The sequence below is a fragment of the Branchiostoma lanceolatum genome, chromosome 13, assembly GCF_035083965.1.
Source record: "Branchiostoma lanceolatum isolate klBraLanc5 chromosome 13, klBraLanc5.hap2, whole genome shotgun sequence".
Taxonomy (NCBI): domain Eukaryota; kingdom Metazoa; phylum Chordata; class Leptocardii; order Amphioxiformes; family Branchiostomatidae; genus Branchiostoma; species Branchiostoma lanceolatum.
Window position 1 is genome coordinate 12490859 of NC_089734.1, and position 21572 is coordinate 12512430.

At 40.3% G+C, this 21572-nt stretch overlaps 3 protein-coding genes and 14 non-coding genes across 17 annotated transcripts; 9 read left to right on the plus strand and 8 right to left on the minus strand.

Annotated features, from left to right (window-relative positions):
* Positions 1–1710: 1710 nt before the first annotated feature.
* Positions 1711–5710, minus strand: LOC136447422 (proteasome subunit beta type-3). The gene is made up of 6 exons (XM_066446336.1): positions 5523–5710; positions 4419–4603; positions 3711–3818; positions 3125–3302; positions 2634–2728; positions 1711–1928 (listed from the first exon to the last, which is right to left on the minus strand). Exons 1-6 carry the CDS (start codon positions 5523–5525, stop codon positions 1880–1882), a joined length of 618 nt encoding a protein of 205 aa, XP_066302433.1. The 5' UTR covers positions 5526–5710; the 3' UTR covers positions 1711–1879.
* A 1687-nt stretch (positions 5711–7397) lies between these two features.
* On the plus strand, positions 7398–7469 carry Trnap-ugg (transfer RNA proline (anticodon UGG)). Its single transcript has one exon. It is a non-coding gene; the product is annotated as a tRNA-Pro (tRNA).
* Positions 7470–7663: 194 nt separating this feature from the next.
* Positions 7664–7735, minus strand: Trnap-cgg (transfer RNA proline (anticodon CGG)). The gene has a single exon. It is a non-coding gene; the product is annotated as a tRNA-Pro (tRNA).
* A 476-nt stretch (positions 7736–8211) lies between these two features.
* Positions 8212–8285, plus strand: Trnat-agu (transfer RNA threonine (anticodon AGU)). Its single transcript has one exon. It is a non-coding gene; the product is annotated as a tRNA-Thr (tRNA).
* A 266-nt stretch (positions 8286–8551) lies between these two features.
* Trnap-ugg (transfer RNA proline (anticodon UGG)) lies at positions 8552–8624 on the plus strand. Its single transcript has one exon. It is a non-coding gene; the product is annotated as a tRNA-Pro (tRNA).
* Positions 8625–8709: 85 nt separating this feature from the next.
* Trnap-cgg (transfer RNA proline (anticodon CGG)) lies at positions 8710–8781 on the minus strand. Its single transcript has one exon. It is a non-coding gene; the product is annotated as a tRNA-Pro (tRNA).
* A 141-nt stretch (positions 8782–8922) lies between these two features.
* Positions 8923–8996, plus strand: Trnat-agu (transfer RNA threonine (anticodon AGU)). Its single transcript has one exon. It is a non-coding gene; the product is annotated as a tRNA-Thr (tRNA).
* A 700-nt stretch (positions 8997–9696) lies between these two features.
* On the plus strand, positions 9697–12663 carry LOC136447954 (putative protein MSS51 homolog, mitochondrial). Its single transcript, XM_066447100.1, has 2 exons — positions 9697–10181; positions 10796–12663. Exons 1-2 carry the CDS (start codon positions 9831–9833, stop codon positions 11645–11647), a joined length of 1203 nt encoding a protein of 400 aa, XP_066303197.1. The 5' UTR covers positions 9697–9830; the 3' UTR covers positions 11648–12663.
* Trnap-ugg (transfer RNA proline (anticodon UGG)) lies at positions 10525–10596 on the plus strand. The gene has a single exon. It is a non-coding gene; the product is annotated as a tRNA-Pro (tRNA).
* Positions 12664–13283: 620 nt separating the features above from the next.
* Positions 13284–16803, plus strand: LOC136447489 (transcription initiation factor TFIID subunit 11-like). The gene is made up of 4 exons (XM_066446473.1): positions 13284–13699; positions 14591–14678; positions 15310–15406; positions 16059–16803. The coding sequence occupies exons 1-4, from the start codon at positions 13416–13418 to the stop codon at positions 16187–16189; spliced, it is 600 nt and encodes a 199-aa protein (XP_066302570.1). The 5' UTR covers positions 13284–13415; the 3' UTR covers positions 16190–16803.
* A 402-nt stretch (positions 16804–17205) lies between these two features.
* Trnat-agu (transfer RNA threonine (anticodon AGU)) lies at positions 17206–17279 on the minus strand. The gene has a single exon. It is a non-coding gene; the product is annotated as a tRNA-Thr (tRNA).
* Positions 17280–17585: 306 nt separating this feature from the next.
* Positions 17586–17659, minus strand: Trnat-agu (transfer RNA threonine (anticodon AGU)). Its single transcript has one exon. It is a non-coding gene; the product is annotated as a tRNA-Thr (tRNA).
* A 268-nt stretch (positions 17660–17927) lies between these two features.
* On the minus strand, positions 17928–18001 carry Trnat-agu (transfer RNA threonine (anticodon AGU)). The gene has a single exon. It is a non-coding gene; the product is annotated as a tRNA-Thr (tRNA).
* Positions 18002–18250: 249 nt separating this feature from the next.
* Trnat-agu (transfer RNA threonine (anticodon AGU)) lies at positions 18251–18324 on the minus strand. Its single transcript has one exon. It is a non-coding gene; the product is annotated as a tRNA-Thr (tRNA).
* Positions 18325–18981: 657 nt separating this feature from the next.
* Positions 18982–19053, plus strand: Trnap-ugg (transfer RNA proline (anticodon UGG)). Its single transcript has one exon. It is a non-coding gene; the product is annotated as a tRNA-Pro (tRNA).
* Positions 19054–19440: 387 nt separating this feature from the next.
* Positions 19441–19514, plus strand: Trnat-agu (transfer RNA threonine (anticodon AGU)). The gene has a single exon. It is a non-coding gene; the product is annotated as a tRNA-Thr (tRNA).
* Positions 19515–20737: 1223 nt separating this feature from the next.
* On the minus strand, positions 20738–20811 carry Trnat-agu (transfer RNA threonine (anticodon AGU)). Its single transcript has one exon. It is a non-coding gene; the product is annotated as a tRNA-Thr (tRNA).
* Positions 20812–21572: the final 761 nt, after the last annotated feature.

Genomic DNA, 21572 nt, shown 5'->3' on the forward strand with positions numbered 1-21572 from the left:
AGGAGAAAAGACCGAGAACGTTGTTACATATCTCGAGAACATGTTGACGTAAAAGTCCCGATCACAGTCCCAGCGTGTTTACATTCCCACGGTATCATGGCATCGGGAGGCGATTTGGTCCCGCCATGTCCGCAATGCCGCATATGTGGGCCACTTATAGTCTCTAACGGACGCCTTGGGCTGGTGTAAAACTAGCAAAATTGGCCAGAGAGACTGAATATCAGAAACCAGACAGCCATAGGTGCACGTGCACGTGAGTGCCAGCATGTAACTCAATGGCCGGCAAATTCTCCTACCAAATCATTCAGCCAATTAATGTGGCCGATTTTTTGTCATTTTTCATCAGCCCAAGAAGTCTGGTTCGAGACCAGCTTACTCAGTCCGTCCCGACCATGGAAACCACACCCAAAAGAAGGGCAACAGCGGACAACACAAGTGACCTTTGGTTCGTTACTAAACGGACTGTCATTGTCATACCTAATGTGGGCGATTTTTAATATTTTTCATCAGCCCAAGAAGTCTGCTGCGAGCTTACTCAGTCCATCGGGACCACACCCAAAAGGACGGCAACGTGCCCGGCAGAGGTCAACACAAGAAGTGACCTTTGATTCGTTACTAAACGGACTGTCATTGTCACACCAATATGGTTATGGTCATGTCTTGGATGGTTATTGTGCCCAGGGTACAGAATGTGCCAGTTTAACTGAATCATTCTGTACCCTGGGCACAATAACCATAAAACAGTAACTTCTTTTCGTAAATCTCCTTCTCAAATATTCATGCTGATACATGTAATAATTATATTAAAAACAATGAAATAAAAATCCGAAATTTGCATTAAAGATAAATAAGAAATTTTATTTGGAATATACGCTTTCAAGGTGTGGAAAAATTAAGCCCACTTTCTCCAAAGTTTGAGCTGTGCTTGCTAAGATACAGATTATCTTCTAAACCAGCCCAGTATTGAAGTAATGGGGCGGTACAGTGGGAGGGTGAGTTATTTCTGCAGAGAAAGATTATGTTAGCTGTTTTGTTTGTACATCCCTTTATAAAAGAACGATGGTGAAATCAATTTTTGTACAACTGAATTCGAACTTAACACTAACCCATCTAGTGTCTGTCACGATCTGATTTTGTAGCATTTATAACTCCATTTTGTGTTTTAAAAGTTTAAATGGTTTAAATTGGTTGTAGTGTGCAAGGCTTAAGACTGCCACCTTGCAGGATTATGAAAAAATGCAGGCTATTGTCACAGCCGTAATTCTAATACGGTACATCAAAAAACTTTTGGCCCCATCTATAATTTAAATCAGCACTCCCAACATCGAACTACAGAATACAAAGTTAACTTTCAAGATCCCAATATTGTGCACTTATCACCAACTTCCTCACTCGACCCAGGTGAAAATGAGTACCTAGCTTCAGTTAGGGCCATCCTCTTGTATGGGATGTAAAGTCAGAGGTCCTGTCCTTGAGAAGAGCCACATGGTAAGTGTGGTGGGTTCTTAAGTGTACTAGGTAGGTAGAGGTGTGGGCCACACCTCTAGTGCACTAAAGAACCCATCACACTTGAAAATAGGAGTCCATCCCAGTGTGAGTGCATCAATCCTATCAGACTGGTTTTATGCAGTTTGTACTTCTTACTTGTGTGTTACATGGTTTACTAAGCTAAGCAAATCAGAAAAAAAAGCACAGAAAATGAGAAATCACTGAGTACCCATGTCTCCCATTTATTCCATTACATCAGTACATATCCACACAGTGAACTGACATCAAATGTCAATGAAGTTGTTAACAGTTTCATAAATTTTTGCAAGTTTTTGTTCTACAGTGCCACTAAGTTATTGAACAGTTAACATAAGAAAAGTGCGTTAATCGTCTAATCCATCCTTCCTTTCAGTGTTCTCGTAGTCACCTTGTCTTTTTCTCTGGAAGAGTTAAGATAAAGTGTAAGTGTACATATGAAATTGAACCATACAAAGATTCTACTTTGACAAATCTTGGCAACTAAGTTCTATTCCAATAAGAAATGGTATTGCATAGCAACTTATTTAGAAACCATAATGGCACTAAAATATTTTAAGAAAATATATTCTTTTATTGTCCTGTACCTTAATGATATATAGTCAACATAGTATGCATCATTGACAATATAATACTTAAACTTTGAAAAGGCTTGCAATGCTGTTAATCCATGATTTGAAAGTAAACACGTTTCTCTGTCAACAACATAAACTGGTGAATATTTGTCAGAAAAATTGGTCACACCATGTGAACGAAATACACAATACTGGTTATTCTTTCTCAACCCGACTTTAATTAACTCTGTAACCAATAGATAAATGGGTGCCAAACGGCTACTTCAGTGTGCTAAAGGTTAAACATGACGCATACAATGTCTCAGTTTGTGTACTGTAAATTCCTTTATTTTTTGGAGGGACTTAATTTTGCTGTTGAAGAGAATTGAGGTTTTAAGTTTGCAGTTGAAACAATTCTGTAGTACACAGTATGTAGTAAAAACCTTGGACTAAGTTGGAGACGCATATTTACGGTGTCATGAATTCACAGTGACACTGCAAAAACCGTGAGAATAAAACCGCTGCAAATATTTGAAGATTTTCAGTTGTACTTACATGACGTGTACAACTGCCCCCCATCCTGAAACAGCATCTCTGTCCACAGCATTCAGGAGGGCCTGAGAGATCGTCTCAAACAAGTCGTCCGGTTCCTACAACAAGGTAAAGACAATACACCATGGATTAGACAACTGGGAGAGAACTCGGAGATAAGACCTATGTGTGTGTTTCCACACCCATATTTTTTACATTATAACTAAAACTAAACATTTTTTTCTTTAAACCATGGTCAAAGCCTACTCAAAAAGAAACAAAAATTCATACAAATCTGTTTATAACTGAAGTTGTTGAGTTCAAATACCTACTAACCAATGCTAGTTTAAGTACTTTCCAGACCCTTGACATGTATGTATGTACATAATATAGTGTATGGGGTGGTACCTATCTGTTTCTATAGCCATTGGGCCACACAGCTACAAACTGCAGCAGGGGGTTGGTTAGTTAATTGGTAGTGGTAGAAATACATTGTTGTATCATCAGCATCTTACCAGGTTTGGCGACCAGAGTGATTCGCACATTCCGTACATCTGTTCCGAGCACGTCCCACTCACGACAAAATCCTCCGTGACCATGGGACAGCCAATCAGGTCGCAGGACGCAATGAAGGGTTCAAAGGTCTTGGGGTCCAGACCGGCTATGACTGGTTCTACAAAGTATGGTCCAAACCTGGAAAAAGAAAGAAGATATTGATGACCCCATACCTATAATACTTCTAGTTTTTGTGCCTTTCTTGGTTTATTCCTTATTGTGAACTTCTTTCTGATTCTGTTTAAAGCATTGTTCCTAATAGTTATCATAAGGCAAAAGACATGCATGTAGTAAGAGAATGAAGACAGGAAATGAGATAACCTTATCAAGGGACTTTTGACCTAACTTCCTGTCAGTGTGCCTTGCATGCTTGCACTAGTCACTCTATCGCGACAAAATAACTATGGACATCCAAGCAAACTAACAGACGGACACGTTTAAAACAAAACCTCTGTACATAGTGGTAAATATATGATCGGATTAAGAAGGAAAATACTGGATGGATACTTATATATAATATACAGAAGTAGTATGCGATGATCAGACCTTCTCTCATACAGCAGGTTGGACACCATGGACAGGAAGGTCTTGGGTTTGACCTGACGCGTCTCACGTAACTCGTACAGGTTCAGGCGGAACTTCATACGGTTGGAACTGGGGGAAACAAACAACAAAAATCTTCAATCTGTCATACGGTACACAATTGACCCTTGAAATCGATACACAATGAAAACAGTCATTTTTCTATGGGGAATATGTCATAACAAAAAGTTATATCATAAATTATGATATAACTTTTTGTTATCTGTTGTCATTGCTTGATAGTTGAAAGAAAACTTACTTCTTAGCGCAACAAACCAGCCAATAAAAAAACAAGTCAGTGTGTTAACATGTTAGTGAACATGTACTATGGTTGGACACACAAACAAACTTTATTCCAAAAATGAAATCTACTTTAAACCATTAAGAATCCACGCATGCCTTTAGGTATTAAAAAAAAATCATATCTTTGGTGTGAAATCATACATAAAACAAAAGATGAGACTCCCGAGGAATGTGCATTTTCCATGCATGTCCAGTACTACGAAAAAAGGCTCCGCTATTGATGTGTCAGTAAAAAAAAAGTTGACCTATACTGCTATACAGTCTGCACAACAAAATATGAGATTCCCAAGAATGTGTATTTTCCCACCAAATCCAGTACTACAAAAAAGGCTCCGCCCCTGAGGTGTTGCCAAAAAAAAGTTGACCTACACAGTCTGCACATCTGTGGCCAGTCCAGGTAGACCCAGGAACAGGCGGTCTCCCATCTGGAAAACTTTCTGGAAGTCCATGGACACAGTCTGGGCCTGGACGCCGAATCTACGGTCCGCCGCGATGGCAACGCAGTCCTTGCCAACCATCGCAATGATGGCGGCTCCGTTGTAGGACATAATAGACTGGAATTGAGACAAAGAATCAAAGTTAGACATATGCAGACAGTCCTATTCTTCGTCAATCCTTGAGCATGTTGTGTGCCAAGTATATTTTGAGGGCTCAAACCAGTAAGGTTCTATTAATTAACATTAATCCGCCAGGTTACATAAATCCGCCACTTCGAAAAACAGTGTGTTTGAGACTGAGAGATCTCTTGTGCAGCACCCCCAGGTATATTCATGTGTAGTTTAGATATACAGGAGTACATTATACTGGGGGACGTTGAGTTGGAGATCTGTTTGGACGTATCTTTTCAGGGTGGCGAAATTATGTTAGTCGTCCAGTAGTGGATGAAGATTTATCCATATTCAGACTCTGACTGCACACTTAAATAGTCTTCTCCTTATCAATTGATCAGATGCATGTTTAGTTACATGTTTATGAGTATTATATTAACTACAACAAACCAGACATCAAGAAATAATAAAACTTGCAAGTCACTAGCTCAGTAGCTGCAGCCATCTTTCTATGAGACTGAGACCTCTAAACAGTTTTTTAAACAAGATCCGATGGTCCATAGACAAAAACACAAAACTTCATAGATGATCAAGAACAACAGCAACCAAGAACAGTATCGAACATGAACTGATAACGATAAAAACTGCAACAAACTAACAGAAACACTCAATTTTGATGGCTGCCCCCCTCCCCCATTTTTTCCACTTCATAGACTCCTTATCCTGTCAACTACATCTGATCTAATAAAGTTCTGTAACAGAAAAAAAAACATAACAAAGAATATATCTATGACAATAGCTTAACTGTAAGCTGTAAAAAGACAGCTTAGTAGTAACATTTTCAAGTTATTGTTATAACTATCTATATCCAGAATGACACCTGGGTTTCGACTACAAACATTGAGATTTTCAATAATAAACTTACCATTTTGGAGAAAACGAATCAAGTCACCCCCAGCTACAGAAATTGTAGATTTTGATGGAATAAATTCTGGCTACCGAGATAGCCACAATTTTTCCTGATGCTTTGGATGGGAAAGGTATCCCCTTCGTTCGATGATTTGCAACTTTCCTTGTTCACAAAATGGCGCCCGTATATTATGGTGCCGCAAATCGGTACCGTATGTCGTAAAATCTGCTTTAGTTGGTTGCAGTGCTGAAGCGCCACTTAGCGACTTTATTATGTGTAACACCCAACTGTGCTACCTCACTGCCAGACCCATTGACACATTTTCAATCATATGTATGGCGTTGAAATGTATGTTACGTCATGACTTGACACAGAAATCTAGAATGAAGTAACTTCCGCGATGGTACTTTGGAAAGACAGCTTCAAAGTGTCGGATACAAGATTGCTTCCAAATAAGGAAACAGCGTGCGCGGGGTCACGATCCGTTCTTGCCAAAAATAGCCACTGGCACAGATCACTTGCTTATCAGGGAGGCTCAACACCCACTCGGTAAGTACAATGCACTATTTTCAAAACCAGATTTCTATAGCCCCTATGATACGTGTAGCTATACTTTCTACGGCTTTGTACGTTATAACTATACGTGAGTGATTGATAATACACATGTGTGGCACTGTGCCTTGAAATATATCTGTATATCGAGCCAATTTTATAAAAAGAATTCACTGGTTTCATTTAGTATAAGCTTAAGCTTTTACCATCCTCGTCCACCAGGACCTTTCCGCTCTACGTTACATCGCTCGCGGAAAAGGCCCTGGTAACACGGGGTGGCATCCATGGTTATTGCAGGTCGACGAGGCTTGCTCATGAATAATTAATGAGCTAACCCTTATTTGGCACAAACGGCAGTTGTACCTCATGAATAGTTAATGAGCTAGCCCTTATTTGGCACAAACGGCAGTTGTAGCTCATGAATAATTAATGAGCTAGCCGTAACACGTAACCTGATTGGTTGATAGCTTCCCAGCGTTCTTTGCGCGTTTGCTTCCGATGAGTGGAAGCAAATGGGTTTTAACCCCTCTGATTGGCTGAAGCTGTTTTGGAGGCTCGACCTGCAATAACCATGGATTCCACCCCGTGTTACCAGGGCCTTTTCCGCGAGCGATGTAACGTAGAGCGGAAAGGTCCTGGTGGACGAGGATGGCTTTTACGGGCTTTCAATATAGACAAATAGTTACCATAAAATGGAATTATATTATGAGACCGGATACGTACACTCTAACTGAGCTAGTAAACTTGATAAGACAGTTATTCATATATTCCATACTAGCTCCATATCTTCGGGTCATTTGGTTATAATTAAAATATCAACCTCATGTACTTAATGTTGTCAGAAGAGGTATCAAGCGTAAACGTTTTGAAGATGCACATGGAATGCTTAAAAAGACGATCTATCGGTCTCTGAGACCGTAATTTGTAGGTTTAGCGAAACGATAACAATCCCTCAACTGAACAAACACCACAGGGTATGGTATACATACGCCAAGGTAAACCGGAGTGGGGTTGGGGGTATGTTGGGGAGTCGGTAGTCTTTACCAGTTACTATATAATTTCTCTGGTAGCTACTCGATGATGTAAACGTAATTGTATCGTTGTCAAAGGCTGTTTATAGATAGTTTGTATAAAGTTAGTGTTTCAGAGGAAAACGCATTGAGGAATATTGTCTGATATATCAAACTACCTAAATTGTCTATAGCTTCTCTTTACCGATGCATCTCTCCATCCACCAATTTATTATTCTGTCTATCATACACGTACAAATCAACGAATGTGTTTAATTTATCTAAGATGGCTTATATATCTGTCGATTCTTTCCATAAAATGCATCGCGGCCTGTTGGTCTAGGGGTATGATTCTCGCTTTGGGTGCGAGAGGTCCCGGGTTCAAATCCCGGACAGGCCCTACATTTTGATTTGTTGTTTTCTAAAGTAAAAATGTATTTGAACATTCAAGATGATCATATACACATCTTCCTACAATGGTAAGAATATATATTTCACAATAAATAATAAGACAATATAATTTATAAAGCTCTTTTTATAGCAGCTGTAAGAATTTGAAAGAGGGTAAAAGAGGATATAAAAGTGAACAATAAAGGGCCTGTCCGGGAGTCGAACCCGGGACCACTCGCACCCGAAGCGAGTATCATACCTCTAGACCAACAGGCCAACATAACTAGGAAAAAGTAAGAAAAGTAGACTAAGCGAAAGCATACATAGTCAACTCCTCTTCATTTTTCTAATATTAAAAAACAATCAATAAGTCATCATACTTTGATCAGAAAGTCTATATAGACGGAGTGTATTTTGTATGTATGAAATATAATACTAGTAATACAAACCGTTTCATACGTCATAGTCATGATCATGTATATGAACATGTGACAACCCATGCATGGTATACATTGGGAAGTATATCACAGAATGTCTAGACGTTAGAAACTCCTCCAATGATTGTAAAATCCCATATTCATCCCATACTACTACACCATATTGTATAAGATAAACTGATTAGCCTAATAGAATGTGATCTATATACCAGTGAATGCCATAATTTGTACCTTGTACAATTGTTGTGCAATAAAGTTATGTTATGAATTTGTAATATGGGACGTACTAGTATACGAGTACAGTGAAAAGAATCAGCCGCCATAGCTCAGTTGGTTAGAGCGCTGGTCTAGTAAACCAGAGGTCATGAGTTCAAATCTCATTGGTGGCTGTTTTGTTAAATGATACTGTAGTTTGTACAGTTTTAGTAAGTGGCGGGACATACCTAAAAGTTATATAATTATTATATCTAAGCGTTATCTACCATTTTACCGATCCATTTAACCACCGGTCGACTTTCTATTTGTACATTTATCTATTCATTTTTTTAGATTGTTTATATATTCCTTTATTCAAGTATGTAAACACCCATGTGTCTATAACGTTACATGTGGGTAACCTAGATATATATTTTAATTCGCGCCCTGACATCAACGCGGCCTGTTGGTCTAGGGATATGATTCTCGCTTTGGGTGCGAGAGGTCCCGGGTTCAAATCCCGGACAGGGCCTTGTTTTGCGAAAAGCACATGTAATAGTAACTATGAAGTCACTGTTCATGCATTTTACTGAAATAAAAAGGAGAGAGAAAAAGAAAGGGCCTGTCCGGGAGTCGAACCCGGGACCACTCGCACCCGAAGCGAGTATCATACCTCTAGACCAACAGGCCGATATCAGTGGGCCGATATATTAGAAAAGCAGAATTCATAGGCGTCAAGCGATATCTATACTCTATATCAAATATTCATTATAATAAAAACACAACGCGGTACATGACAAACATACATTTGTATAAGTTAAGAAACTACCAGCCGCCATAGCTCAGTTGGTTAGAGCGCTGGTCTAGTAAACCAGAGGTCATGAGTTCAAATCTCATTGGTGGCTACTTTTCGCATACAGTTTTTCTTGTATCCGCGCCAGACTGGAAATAATTGCCATAATCTCGCGTCCACATAGACGTCTGTAACGCCAGCTGCGAGCCCTTTTTCGTGCCAAGTTCATCCACACTGCCAAGTCCAGATCTTATTTGTAAAAAACTTTAGACACTGTTTTCGTTTTAAGGCTAAGCGAAAACAGCCTCGTAACCCCAAAAATTATGACAACTTGCCTTGTATATTTCAATCGAACAGATGTTCACAACAGCTGGAATACGTTGTCTGTTCGTTGTGCCAATGTTAGAACTTAAACAGAAATCTATACTAGTAAAGGAAACAGTACAAAGCAAAAGGGCGGTCTGAGAATGTACAAGTTCCACGTTTGTTGCTCTGGGTCTAGACAAGTTCCTTTTGAGTGTAGGGTTTTGTTATAAAATGGCTTGCATTTCTTACAGAGAATACAGAGCGCCCCTGAGATTCAGTAGATTTTCAGTGCCAGGCACGCAACCACATCGTTACATGTATTTCTGGTTATATTGTACTTTGTTTTGGCTGCATAGTACTTTATTGCTTGGTTTCGAAGTATATTTCAGTGACAAATTAACGTATTGGACGTAATATCCGGATGCATATGTTGCAGTGTTGTCTCTGCATTTCTAAGTCATCAAACGAATGTGAAGACGTAAGAAATACGGTAAACTCTAAGAATGTATCCTTTCTTTTTCTTTTTCAGATCTCAAGTCCCCAGAATCGAGAGAAAATTAAGGATCAAAGACGCAAGGACAAGACACCACAGAAGTACGGTAACCCTGAAGTGACATTCCAGTCAGAACAACATCTCACCATGGAGCCGCCTCCTGACGAGGATCGTCACTTCCGGGACGAACACTACCCACAACGTCACTTCCGGCAAACGTTCGGTCACGTCATGAACCAAGGCGGAAGCCTCCTCACCCCCGATCAACTCAAGAAAAGGAACAAGAAGGCTCACGACGCCGTCGCGAGAGCTCTCGAACAGACTTTTGAGAAACTGGATGAGCTTCGGAGGTATTGTTTCGTGTGCGAACGGTCGGATAAAGTGAACCGTTGCGCCAGGTGTCAGATGGTGTACTACTGCGGACAGAAGTGTCAGAAGAAGGACTGGCGGAGACACAAGAAAGTCTGCAAGTTCCTGGGTGGGGAAAGAATAGATCAGGTAGGGTAGCAGTAAATGTAATTGCTTCAAGAGTTTGTATATAGTTATTGTTTCAAAGGAAATAAATTGTAGTAAATTACCTAATGTAATGTCTAATGTTACTATCTAATCCATCCACATCCATCCATCCATCCATCCATCCATCCATCCATCCATCCATCCATCCATCCATCCATCCATCCATCCATCCATCCATCCATCCATCCATCCATCCATCCATCCATCCATCCATCAACCCATCTATTCATTTGTATATCTATTTATCTAGCCATGTCACTGAATGTGCGTTATCTACATAAATGTGCTCAGATATATACCCACATTCAAAGTATGTGAACGCGGCGGCCTGTTGGTCTAGGGGTATGATTCTCGCTTTGGGTGCGAGAGGTCCCGGGTTCAAATCCCGGACAGGCCCTCATTTTGTTGCATTGTTTTCCAATCAATTATTATGTTGCGGTACCGTAGCTATCCTCTTGTTGTAATGATACATTCAAAACCATTTGTTCGAATTTTTATATTTGAGAAGTAATCATGCCTTGAAACACTAGATTCTCTGAAGGTAGAAATTCCCATCGTGCAATTTTGTATTGGTTTATTTTTATCATTGAATACAGGTTGCGGAGACGCTCCCGTGCCAGAATGCTTGCCATGTCCTGAAGCCGGGGCGCACTTGGAGAAAGCCGGCGGATGAAGTCGAGACCTGGGTCGACTGGCTGGACATCAACCCCTCGGTGGTGGCCGAAATCAAGCGGAACGTCCCGTCCATGGCGGAGTGGTACAAGTTCATCGGGCGACCGGCAACCGAGACCGCCGTGACGGAAGCGCTTCAACGCTGCTGTACAGAGATGTTAACGCACCCTATAGTCATCGGCAAGGGACTAGTGACTTTTAACGTGGACCCCCGTACAAAACCCGTCCACATACACATGGTAGGCGCCGCCAAGCCAGAACTGCTAATGTCAGAGATCGACACCACCAAAGAACTTTCCGCTATGTTTCCCAATCACAAGGGCATGCGGATTCTTCTGGTCGGGCCCGAGGTTCCTCACAAACTTGCCCTCGGCAACCCTCCTAGCAACAAGGCTGTCAGCAAAGGGAAGATAGAGTATGTGTATTCTAATGAGTTGTATCACGATTTCGTACATAGATACGTTGATCACAACAGGTGTCCGAAAGCTGATCTAGTCGTAGCGCTACATCCAGGGCTTCACACCGAAGTTCTCATCGAGCCATGGACTCCAACCATAAACCTTTTACTAGACAGGGAGCTTTCGACGGTTTTCACCATGTATAACGTCGCAGAGTATGACGACTCGTTGGAAATTCTGATCCCATTTCGACCAAATTACGTACAGAGCGGAGTCAACCCGTTTGGGTCTCTCTTAGCGAAGCAGACCCCATTTGATTTAAATCAGATCTTCGCTTCCAATAGTTATATTCTGGCCATAAAAGGAAGGAAGAAGTAGTGGTAGGAGTAGTACATATGTGTATGGTAAAGAGAGACGATTTTGTCATCCTCTCAAGCTAGGTCCGTCGCTTTTATTTATCAAGCAACGACCCTGGTGTACCTGCCTTCGATCAGTCCTTCTTGCTGCGTTGGCGCTGGCTAGCTATAGCTGTTACCAGCCAATCACGACGCCGCCTCAGACTGTCAAGAGGCACATGATTGACTGGTAACTTTCCTTCCAACGGAGTATCTGATTGGCCGACCAATTATTATTAGTGAAGGGCGGATCGCAGGCCGATACGACGGGGTTTTGTGAAAGATGGGGTTTAATTTATGAAGATTTTGGGAACGACGATGAGACTATATCATTTAACAGATCCAAACAGAAAGCAAGAACTGGCTGTTACTGAGTGATTTAATCAGCGCAGTCATCTCCATTTTTTACCGTCTGAGTTTGTAGAGGCAAAGTAGCGAATACACTACAAAATGTGACAAAATGTGACAAATGAGCCTTTATATTCAATTTCTTTCTTCTATAGATGTACTTCATGAATAGTTCGCTTTGATGGTATCATTTTTTGTAGTTTCCATATTTCTGTGTAGATTTACATGCCATTTTTTTCAAACATTTCATTTTTCTATTTGAAAATATTCATTAGTGTTGATATGATTCAATACATTATACAGGAAACAGTGGATGAAATTTTGTGCATTTTACACTAGTGTCTTCAATCTACATGGTAGATGTATAGCATACGCAGAATCAAATTATCTTAGCATTACAAAGCAAACATACTAACCTAAGGAAGTCATATTTTGTTTCTTTATTGTTGAATGATAAAAAAGGCTGTTGTACACTGTATTCTTCGTAATAAAGAAATAATTCACAACTTCTTGAACAAGATACTCAAATGCTGAAATTTGGATTTGTTTCTTGGAAAATTATATTTCAGTATCTACACATGCGTGTACTAGGCATATCATCATACCGATACGCGATTCAAACGAAGAAAAGTTTAGCACACCGGCAACACTCAGCAAACATTCAATCGTTGACGTCTTCTCCAACTTACTAGTAGATGGCCAAGCAAGGATTCTTGAGTCGGATCGTTTAAAAAGTTGTAATACACCTTACTTCTCAGATTTAGAATTCGGTTCAAATTTTCTTTCAATTTCAATGACATAACCATATCGCATAGCAGGAACATCAATACACTTGGGCATTGGCATTGTATGGAACTACACTGACATAGAGCCAAGGAGGTACCAAAGCATCTTTTTGAACCTTCAGCTTTAATATCACAACATGTGTGGCCACCTCGCGACATGCCCTGGGTCTCTGAAATAACAGAAAGTTCCAGAATCGTCCTGGTAACGTAGTCATTTGTCACTAAATCGTTTAACTGAATGTCAAACCTTCATCGACTTTATACCAGGTAAGAAACTCGCGGAGCTAGAAGGATTATGCCTTTAACATGCCTGGGAGCGAGTTGAAAAGAATATTGAATGTAAAAATATGATACAGTGGACAGAATCGAATTTTGCACTGCTATTGATACATGTACTTCAAAAGATTAGCATATCACTGTAACCTAAATTAATACAATGTCCCTCAGGGACCCCAAAAGTAAGTAGACTATTCCATTCACCTCTGACCTGCTGTACCCCGCAAAACGATGCCCAGATCTGTTAGGATTTTCTTGATTCTTGGTACCGGATTTCTAGCCGTTTCTAGCATCTTAGGCGTCAGATAGTTCCCTAAACTTGACGTGGCGAACCTTAAAGACATGGCGGAAGTGTTTGCTGGACCCTCGGGTCACAAAACAGCCCAGGAAGACTCGGAGAGAATTTTTGAAGGTGGGCAAAGCAAAGACGAAGTCCCGACGACATCTCAGAAACGACCGTCTTCTTCTGAAGAAACTGCCGGCGCGACGACAAGTTCCTCCGAGAAGAACACGGAAGGAGAGCCCTCGGCTAAGAAACTGGTGCTAGAACGGGTGGGAAGTGTCGAGGAGGGCGAGACGAGGAAGACAAAGATGGAACAACTGGAAGAGGAGAGACAGAAAATGCAGTAAGTTGGGGAGGGGGGCGATGTTGGAGTTTTTTTATTTATAATCAGCTTGTACATATGGTGCTATGGGAAAGGAGCCCCCACACAGCAACAAAAATACATGTACAAGCAAAAAGCATACTGTTAACTTAAACTTAATCATTGAAGAAATTGTTCTGATGTTAGTCCTTACATAATTCTACGTAGCCAGGTACACCTCTTCTCTTAGTTATAGCTCTGTAAAACTGTCTTCCCCCATCGCTATTGAATTTGAAATGTTTGGTGCTTGGGTCCTGTATTACACAATGTACTTCAGGAATATAATATACTTCAGCAGTAGTACTAGTGTAGTGCACTGTAATGAGATCAAACCTTTGAATGTCTGTTTTTATTGCTGTCGTGTGGCGTAATGGTTAGACTTAGAACATTCAGCTGTCAAACAAGGGGACCCGGGATCGATCCTGGGTTGCCCCCAGACATGTCTGGATATGCGCCCGACGTTGTGCCCTTGAGAAAGGCACTTAACACAAATTTACTCAGGTGTAAATGAGCACCTAGCCTCGGTTAGGGACGTCCCTAGGATAGGACTTTAGCCACACCCCACGCACGTTAAAGAACCCAGCACACCTTTCGAAAAAGAGTAGGGGCATGCCCCGGTGTGCAATGGTCCAAAACCTTACAGTCTTGTGTACGTCTTACATACCGTGCTTGCCTGCTTGGAGTCCTCAACTTAATGAGGTTATAAGCACGTAATAAGAAAGAAAGAACCCCGCGGCCGGCATCATGCCATTACAAGGTTTGTGTGACCCAGAGCAAATTAGAACTCTAAGTAAGTCTTACCTACTCTTAGGTATATTAAAATATTAAAATGTGGTGTTATGCCAATATGATTTATTACAACTTGTGTTTCAGAGTCCTGGTTGCATCCTTCTCAGAAGAGCAGCTGAATCGCTATGAGATGTTCAGAAGATCAGCTTTTCCCAAGGCGTCTATCAAGAGGGTACAATGCTGTTTTTTTTCCTTATCGGAACCTAAAAGCACTCCACTGCCAAGTACCTTGAGCTCTCACTCATATATGTACCAGCTTCACATCACAGAAATGTAGCAGCAGCAGTTGGTTATATCACATTAAATTACCAATATCCTTGGCACATCCGATGGCAAGCATTGTTCAAAGCTCTCTTTTTAGAATGCCCCAAGCATACCTGATGACAATGAGTTCCATTCTACAATTGTTCCTGGCAAAAGAAACTTTTTGAAAACCTCAATCCTCGGTTGAAAACTAACGCTTAGTCATGCCTGCTTGTTCTTTTCTAAGCTGATATACTGTAAATGCAGAAATTTTTGCGGTGTTTTTTTGTTCACGTTTTTTGCGGCCTCCGTTCCACCGCAAACTTAAAACCACCGCGAACATTTTTGTCCAACACAGTGGGACTATGTGAATATAGCGCTGCCGCGAACTGAAAACCACCGTGAACACTCCATTTTTGTCTTAGCGCAAAACAAAAACCACGCAAACTTAAATGCATTTACAGTATTACATGTATATCATACTTAGTAGTTGGTATGTCCACTTCTTTGTCATCTGTAAATTAGCTTTTGAAAGATGTTGCTGTTCTCTCCACATACAGATCATGCAGCAGATGACAGGTACCAGTGTTTCCCAGAACGTGGTCATCGCCATGGCGGGTATCTCCAAGGTGTTTGTAGGGGAGGTAGTAGAAGAAGGTACGTTAATACATCATATCCGATAACCTTATAGAATTTAGAATTTCAGCTAGAGAAGATATACACTAACAGTAACAAGGAAGGATTGACTTAGGTGTAAATGTGTACCTATTTATTTTTATCTATTGGTTTGGCTGTTCAGGACACATAGCCAGGGCTGCCCAATTAGCCTGTGGCTATTACTAAGGGCTAGCCCTGCTGACTAAGACAAGACATTACAATGGACAGCATAACGAGCTATAACAATATTATAGATACATGTACTGTACCCAAGGACAGCTAGGGACGTCCCTCAGATAGGACGTTAAACGGAGGTCCTGTGTTTGAGAAGAGACACACTCCAATCATCTTAAAGATCCCACCACACTTATCAAAAAGAGTAGGGGTCCTTCCCGGTGTGAGTGGATCAAATATATCTGTCTGGAAGACAAACCTGGTGTGTTGCGCCATGAGGTGGTTTACCGGTCATGTAATATGCACTAAACAGACTGGCTTATTGAACCCTTATGTCTTTCACACATTGTTGAGCATTTCAAAAATTTCACATCCATCTCTTGACTCGCACCATCACAGTAACTTACAATGTTTTATGATTATTGTTGTACCCTGGGTACAGAATGTATCAGTTTAAACTGTTCAATGTTCCCCACAGCCCTGGATGTGATGGAAAAGTCTGGTGACACAGGACCGCTCCAACCCAAACATATCCGAGAAGCTGTCAGAAGACTCAGACTTAAGGACCAAGTACCTTCTACAAAGTTTAAGAAAACACTGTTCCATTGATCTTAAGAAAGAAGTTCAGTTGTTTCAGTTCTTGTTGTTGTTAGGTTATAGTTTATTGTATAATGAATATATACATGATTATGTACATTTAGGCCATACTCTGGTTTCAGCCAGCAAGACTCATAACTTGGGATGTGTTTGTATGGGTAAATGTCTTTGATTTGAATACTTTTATCAGAAGAGACAGTTAAGGCTAATCCCCAACTATGTAGTATCATTCATACACTTATTCAAAATTGATAAGGATATAGATGAAAAAGGTTCTTTCTGCTACTTTTCTCAATGTAATACTGACCGGTTCTGCTAGGTGGCACTGCAGCGAGAAGAATGCAGTCCCAAACATGACTAGGTTTGTATCCCCCTCATCACAGGTTCATGACTGGAGTGAATTAGTAATGTTTGAGGCCACATTCTTCTCACTGCAGCGCCACCTACCAGTTTGAAGTTGAACCAGTCAGTATTGCACTGAGAAAGTTTGCAGAAGGAGAACCTAAACGTTGGCAGAAAAATTGTTTTCCTTGTGCAACATTGAAGAAGTAGTAGGCATTCGTCAATCTCGGAAGACTATGAATAATACATATTCTACACAATATATTTTCGGTTTGTTCTTACGATTTAATGTGCTTGTTCTGATGCAAGGCTCTGTTTTTCTTCCCAGTTGTAACCCTTTCTTAGTTCCTGTCTGCAAAAAGTTCAAAGAACTGTATTGCCCTTTTATGTACCAACCTCATGAAAAATATAACATATAAACCAACATGTAGCACTTTGCATACAACATTGGTCATTCAGCAGCTGCTACAGCATAAAGACCTAAAAAAATCAATTTGAACAAAGAAAGTGTTCTGTCAAGAGGTAACAACAGAATTTAGATACATCAACATACATATGAAGTTGTCTTGACCAAATGTAAAGTTGTCATCATAGTACAGCGGAGAAAAAGAAAAAAAAAGAAAGAGTTAAGCTAATGCAAACAAAGTCCGAAATGCCCACAACTTTATATAAAACAAAACAAAAATAGCCACCAATGAGATTTGAACTCATGACCTCTGGTTTACTAGACCAGCGCTCTAACCAACTGAGCTATGGCGGCTGGTGCTTCGGGTCCTTTAATTATTTAGTCTTATACGATAAAGATACATGTATGCTTCTATGCGGTTGACAAGACTTCTAAAACTTTCCAAAAATTTATGGCTTGCTCTAAGAATTCAAACATTTTTAGTCATACATTTCAAGGTGTATATGAATCAAAGCAAGAAAGAAGGATTTAATATTAATCAACAAAAATATGAATACAGACTTACTCTTTTCCGCATGTAGCACTTTCAGAAAAGAAGTTACCAGGAAAATTAGCAGAAAAATGGCATTAGTACATTGGAAATACTATTAATAAAAAAGTAGGCATCAATGAGATTTGAACTCATGACCTCTGGTTTACTAGACCAGCGCTCTAACCAACTGAGCTATGGCGGCTGGGAATTATACCCTCTTAGTTAGGCCGTTGCTAACTTCTAAACTTTCACAAAATACAATAAATAAACTCGGGAACAAAATTCAATATTTATGTCTGCTTTACATTTAATGATCTGTTTAGGCTAAGTTACGCAGAGGGATACTAAGAGCTTTAAATTTGTACTCTAGCTAACTTTGTGTGTTTAGTCTTTCTTAAACTGAATATGTGAAATTTAAAGAATGTCCCAGAAAAATGAGCTGGCCTACAAATGAGCAGAAATAAAAGAGTAGCCACCAATGAGATTTGAACTCATGACCTCTGGTTTACTAGACCAGCGCTCTAACCAACTGAGCTATGGCGGCCGGTATATGCATGCAGGTGTATGTATCTTTGATTTTTTTAGCGTCCTGGCAATATCTTTTTTCCTAATTTGTAAAGAAAAAATCAATGAACTTAATTGTCTACATAATTGATTTGTTTCACATTGTAGTTGGATAAGCCTTTTCAGCTAACCGGATAGCTTTTACTTGATATCTGAACATTTAGGAAAAGAAGACGTGTTACAAAAATTAATTTTGAAAAAATGAAATGAAATAAAAAAATTAAAAAGAAGCCACCAATGAGAGTTGAACTCATGACCTCTGGTTTACTAGACCAGCGCTCTAACCAACTGAGCTATGGCGGCTGTTAGGAATATCGTGAACTCTGAACAGTTTTACTGCCAACACGACTGGGATGTCAGCCGGTGTATCCGGGTGCCAGCTGTTTACTTTGTGACAGTGGATCAAAGTTCGCGTAACTCGCCTGGAGGCGAAGTGGTGACGTAATCGATATCAGCCCGCCAAGTCAACAGTGCGACACAATCCTATCCTTACAAGCACAACGAAAACTAAAATCTGAATTTGTTAAAGAGAAAATTCGTTTGTCTGGGTAAAAAAGTGAATGGTGGTCCATCAATAATTAACATAATCGTAAACACACAAATTGTTGAAATGTTTGTTCTCTAAATACATTGGCAAAACAATTGGGTCGATCCGTTACTTGAAAGTGCCTTTCTTAAAAATACGAGACAACAAGACAAAAAGATGAGGCGGCCATCTGACAGGTGTAAACGAACATAAACAAAAGAAAGACAAACAAGTACATATGGAGTTGCTAAAGAACAACGCAGTTGATACAAAAATAATGGATAAAACTGTTATTTGTGTAAGCTTCCAGGTTTTTGCATATCTGGGAAAAGCCAAAGTCAGAAAATATTACTGAAAAAAGGCTTACAGAGGACACATTGTTTTGAGTTATTATATACGATCATCGTTATAGACTAGAGCTACGGGTGACAGCCGGCCTGTTGGTCTAGGGGTATGATTCTCGCTTTGGGTGCGAGAGGTCCCGGGTTCGAATCCCGGACAGGCCCTCGTCTTTTTATGCTGTAGTCGCTACGTCGACGAAGTAGTCGTGCTATATGCAGATTCTGGGGCAGTTGGATCCTCCATTTTCACCTAAAACTTTGCTAAAAATTACCTAAAACATTTCGTAGATCTATAGAAGCAAGGACGTCCTTGATAGAAGAGAGGAGTTTCGTCATTTATAATTTTGCAGGATAAAATGTTACCCATTAAATCGAAAGAGCACTAATGATAACGACTTGATCAAAATATACATACTTTATTCGGACGTATATTTAAAAATGCAGATATTGATTTTGTTAGTAGCAAAAGCCTTCAGAAAGTTAACGTTTCCACCGACAATAATCAATATTGACAATTTAACTACACAGACAACTGCAATTCTGTATCCAACAGCCGCCATAGCTCAGTTGGTTAGAGCGCTGGTCTAGTAAACCAGAGGTCATGAGTTCAAATCTCATTGGTGGCTACTTTTTGGTTTTAAAGTTAATCTTTCCAAAGTTTCTTTTGGTGGCGTCTTCTTTGTCTAAAGTTTCACATATCAAGAAAAAGAAGCTTGAGTAAACCAAAAACGTCACTGCAGTGAAAAATCTTGAATGTAATCTCTAAATTCAAAACAACTTGTCGATTACTAGTAGTTATTTCATTGAAATGTTGACACATTTTAAAAAGTCCCAAGCTAATAGAAATCTCGCAATCGAGACAACAGCGTATCATACGGGTTTCCTAACAGCCGCCATAGCTCAGTTGGTTAGAGCTCTGGTCTAACCAACTGGTCTAGCTGGTCATGAGTTCAAATCTCTTTGGTGGCTATTTTCTTATGATAAAGCTAAGCCTGGAGAAATTTATGAGATAAAAATTGGCTTAAAAAACAAGTGTATGAAATATCACAAAACACGAAGGTCCTCACCTCAAGTACGCAACCCAAGCTCCGCTGCCGGTAGCGGAGCTTGGGTAGCGTACGGAAGCTAAAAAGGCTGGTACTCAGGCTACACCTCAAGTACAAGATGGGATAAACGACGTTGCTTATCCCGGATGGGTCCTGCTGAAGACATATTAATGTTTGGGATGTCCCGAACAGGTGATTTTGCCCGCGACCTGTTTGGCCGGATATTTCAAAACAGGTAGCTTTTGACAACGACCTGTTCGACATGTCGTTTTGCCGGATAGGCTCCTAGTCCCATCGGGGATATCCGAAACAGGTCGCGGGCAAAAGTACCCGTTTGGGTTATCCCAAACAGGTCGCAGGAAAAACTATCTGTCCGGGATATATACCAAACAGGTCGCGAGCAAAACTATCCATCTGCGATATCCCAAAAAGGCCGCGGACAAAAACTTACCAACATGGCATATCCCAAACAGATTGCAGGCAAAACTACCCGTTTGCGGCATCCCAAACAGCTCTAGTCTATAACGATGATCGTCGTACGGCACTTACAACTAGGCAGTCGCAGGTACGTTTAACATTCTAAACGTAATTAATAAGTAGGTATTTGCTGCTAAATTGAATATTCATACAGAGATAAAAAAAATTAAAAGATATAGATAGTTGAGTGGATGGAACGGAAACAATATTAGATACCCTTAGATATCACATACTAAAAAAGTCACCTCAACGTCCATCGCCTCCTCCAGATAAACCTGTATCAAAGAAAACACATATTCCATAAAATTATCAGAAGAAAAAAGGTCAGCCACCAATGAGATTTGAACTCATGACCTCTGGTTTACTAGACCAGCGCTCTAACCAACTGAGCTATGGCGGCTGGTAGTTTCCCATACATTATTACCATTTTCACCATTGCCCTTTTTTGAATCATGAATATGTGATGTAGCCTAAAGTCTCCGAAAGAAGGAGTAGATTTAAAGAATCAATGATTGTGTATGTAATGTTTTCATGAATTAAAAGAAGACAGCAATTGCATTTTCTGGAATGCTAGATCATTGCTCTAACCAAGTGACCAATGCAGGATACAGGTTCTGTACCTGGTATAAGCGAGTTCACAGTTCGCACTGCGCGTTCGCAGTGTGATGCGATGTGGACAAAAGGTCAAAGTTGATCGAAAGATAGGAAAAACACGACTGGACATGCACGAAGAATGCTCTAGAGAATAACTGTTAACCAGTATCTTTGACCTCGCGCATGCGTAGTTTGAGCAACGAACCCGCTTGAAATGTACGAGATTGTAAAAGTAGTTTACACGAACGATGGAAAATCATGAGGCTTCTCTTGACCCGAAATGCGAAAAACGACTGACCATCAAATGCACTAAAATTACTAGGTTAAAGCTGAATATCGATTTAAGTGTAACTAACCAAAAATAACAAAGCCTAAATGCTGACGGAACGTTTACTTCGGCTGAACAAACGTTAATTCCTCCGGTCTGGAATCACTGGGGGATAAATCAACCGGATCCCTGGAAGAATTGAGTCGCGAGAAGGCACGGTGTGAGGAACAACGCCCCCTACCGATTCCCACCCTAAGCAGCAAAATGACCTGCTTCTAATTGTGTTGTAAACCTATGTG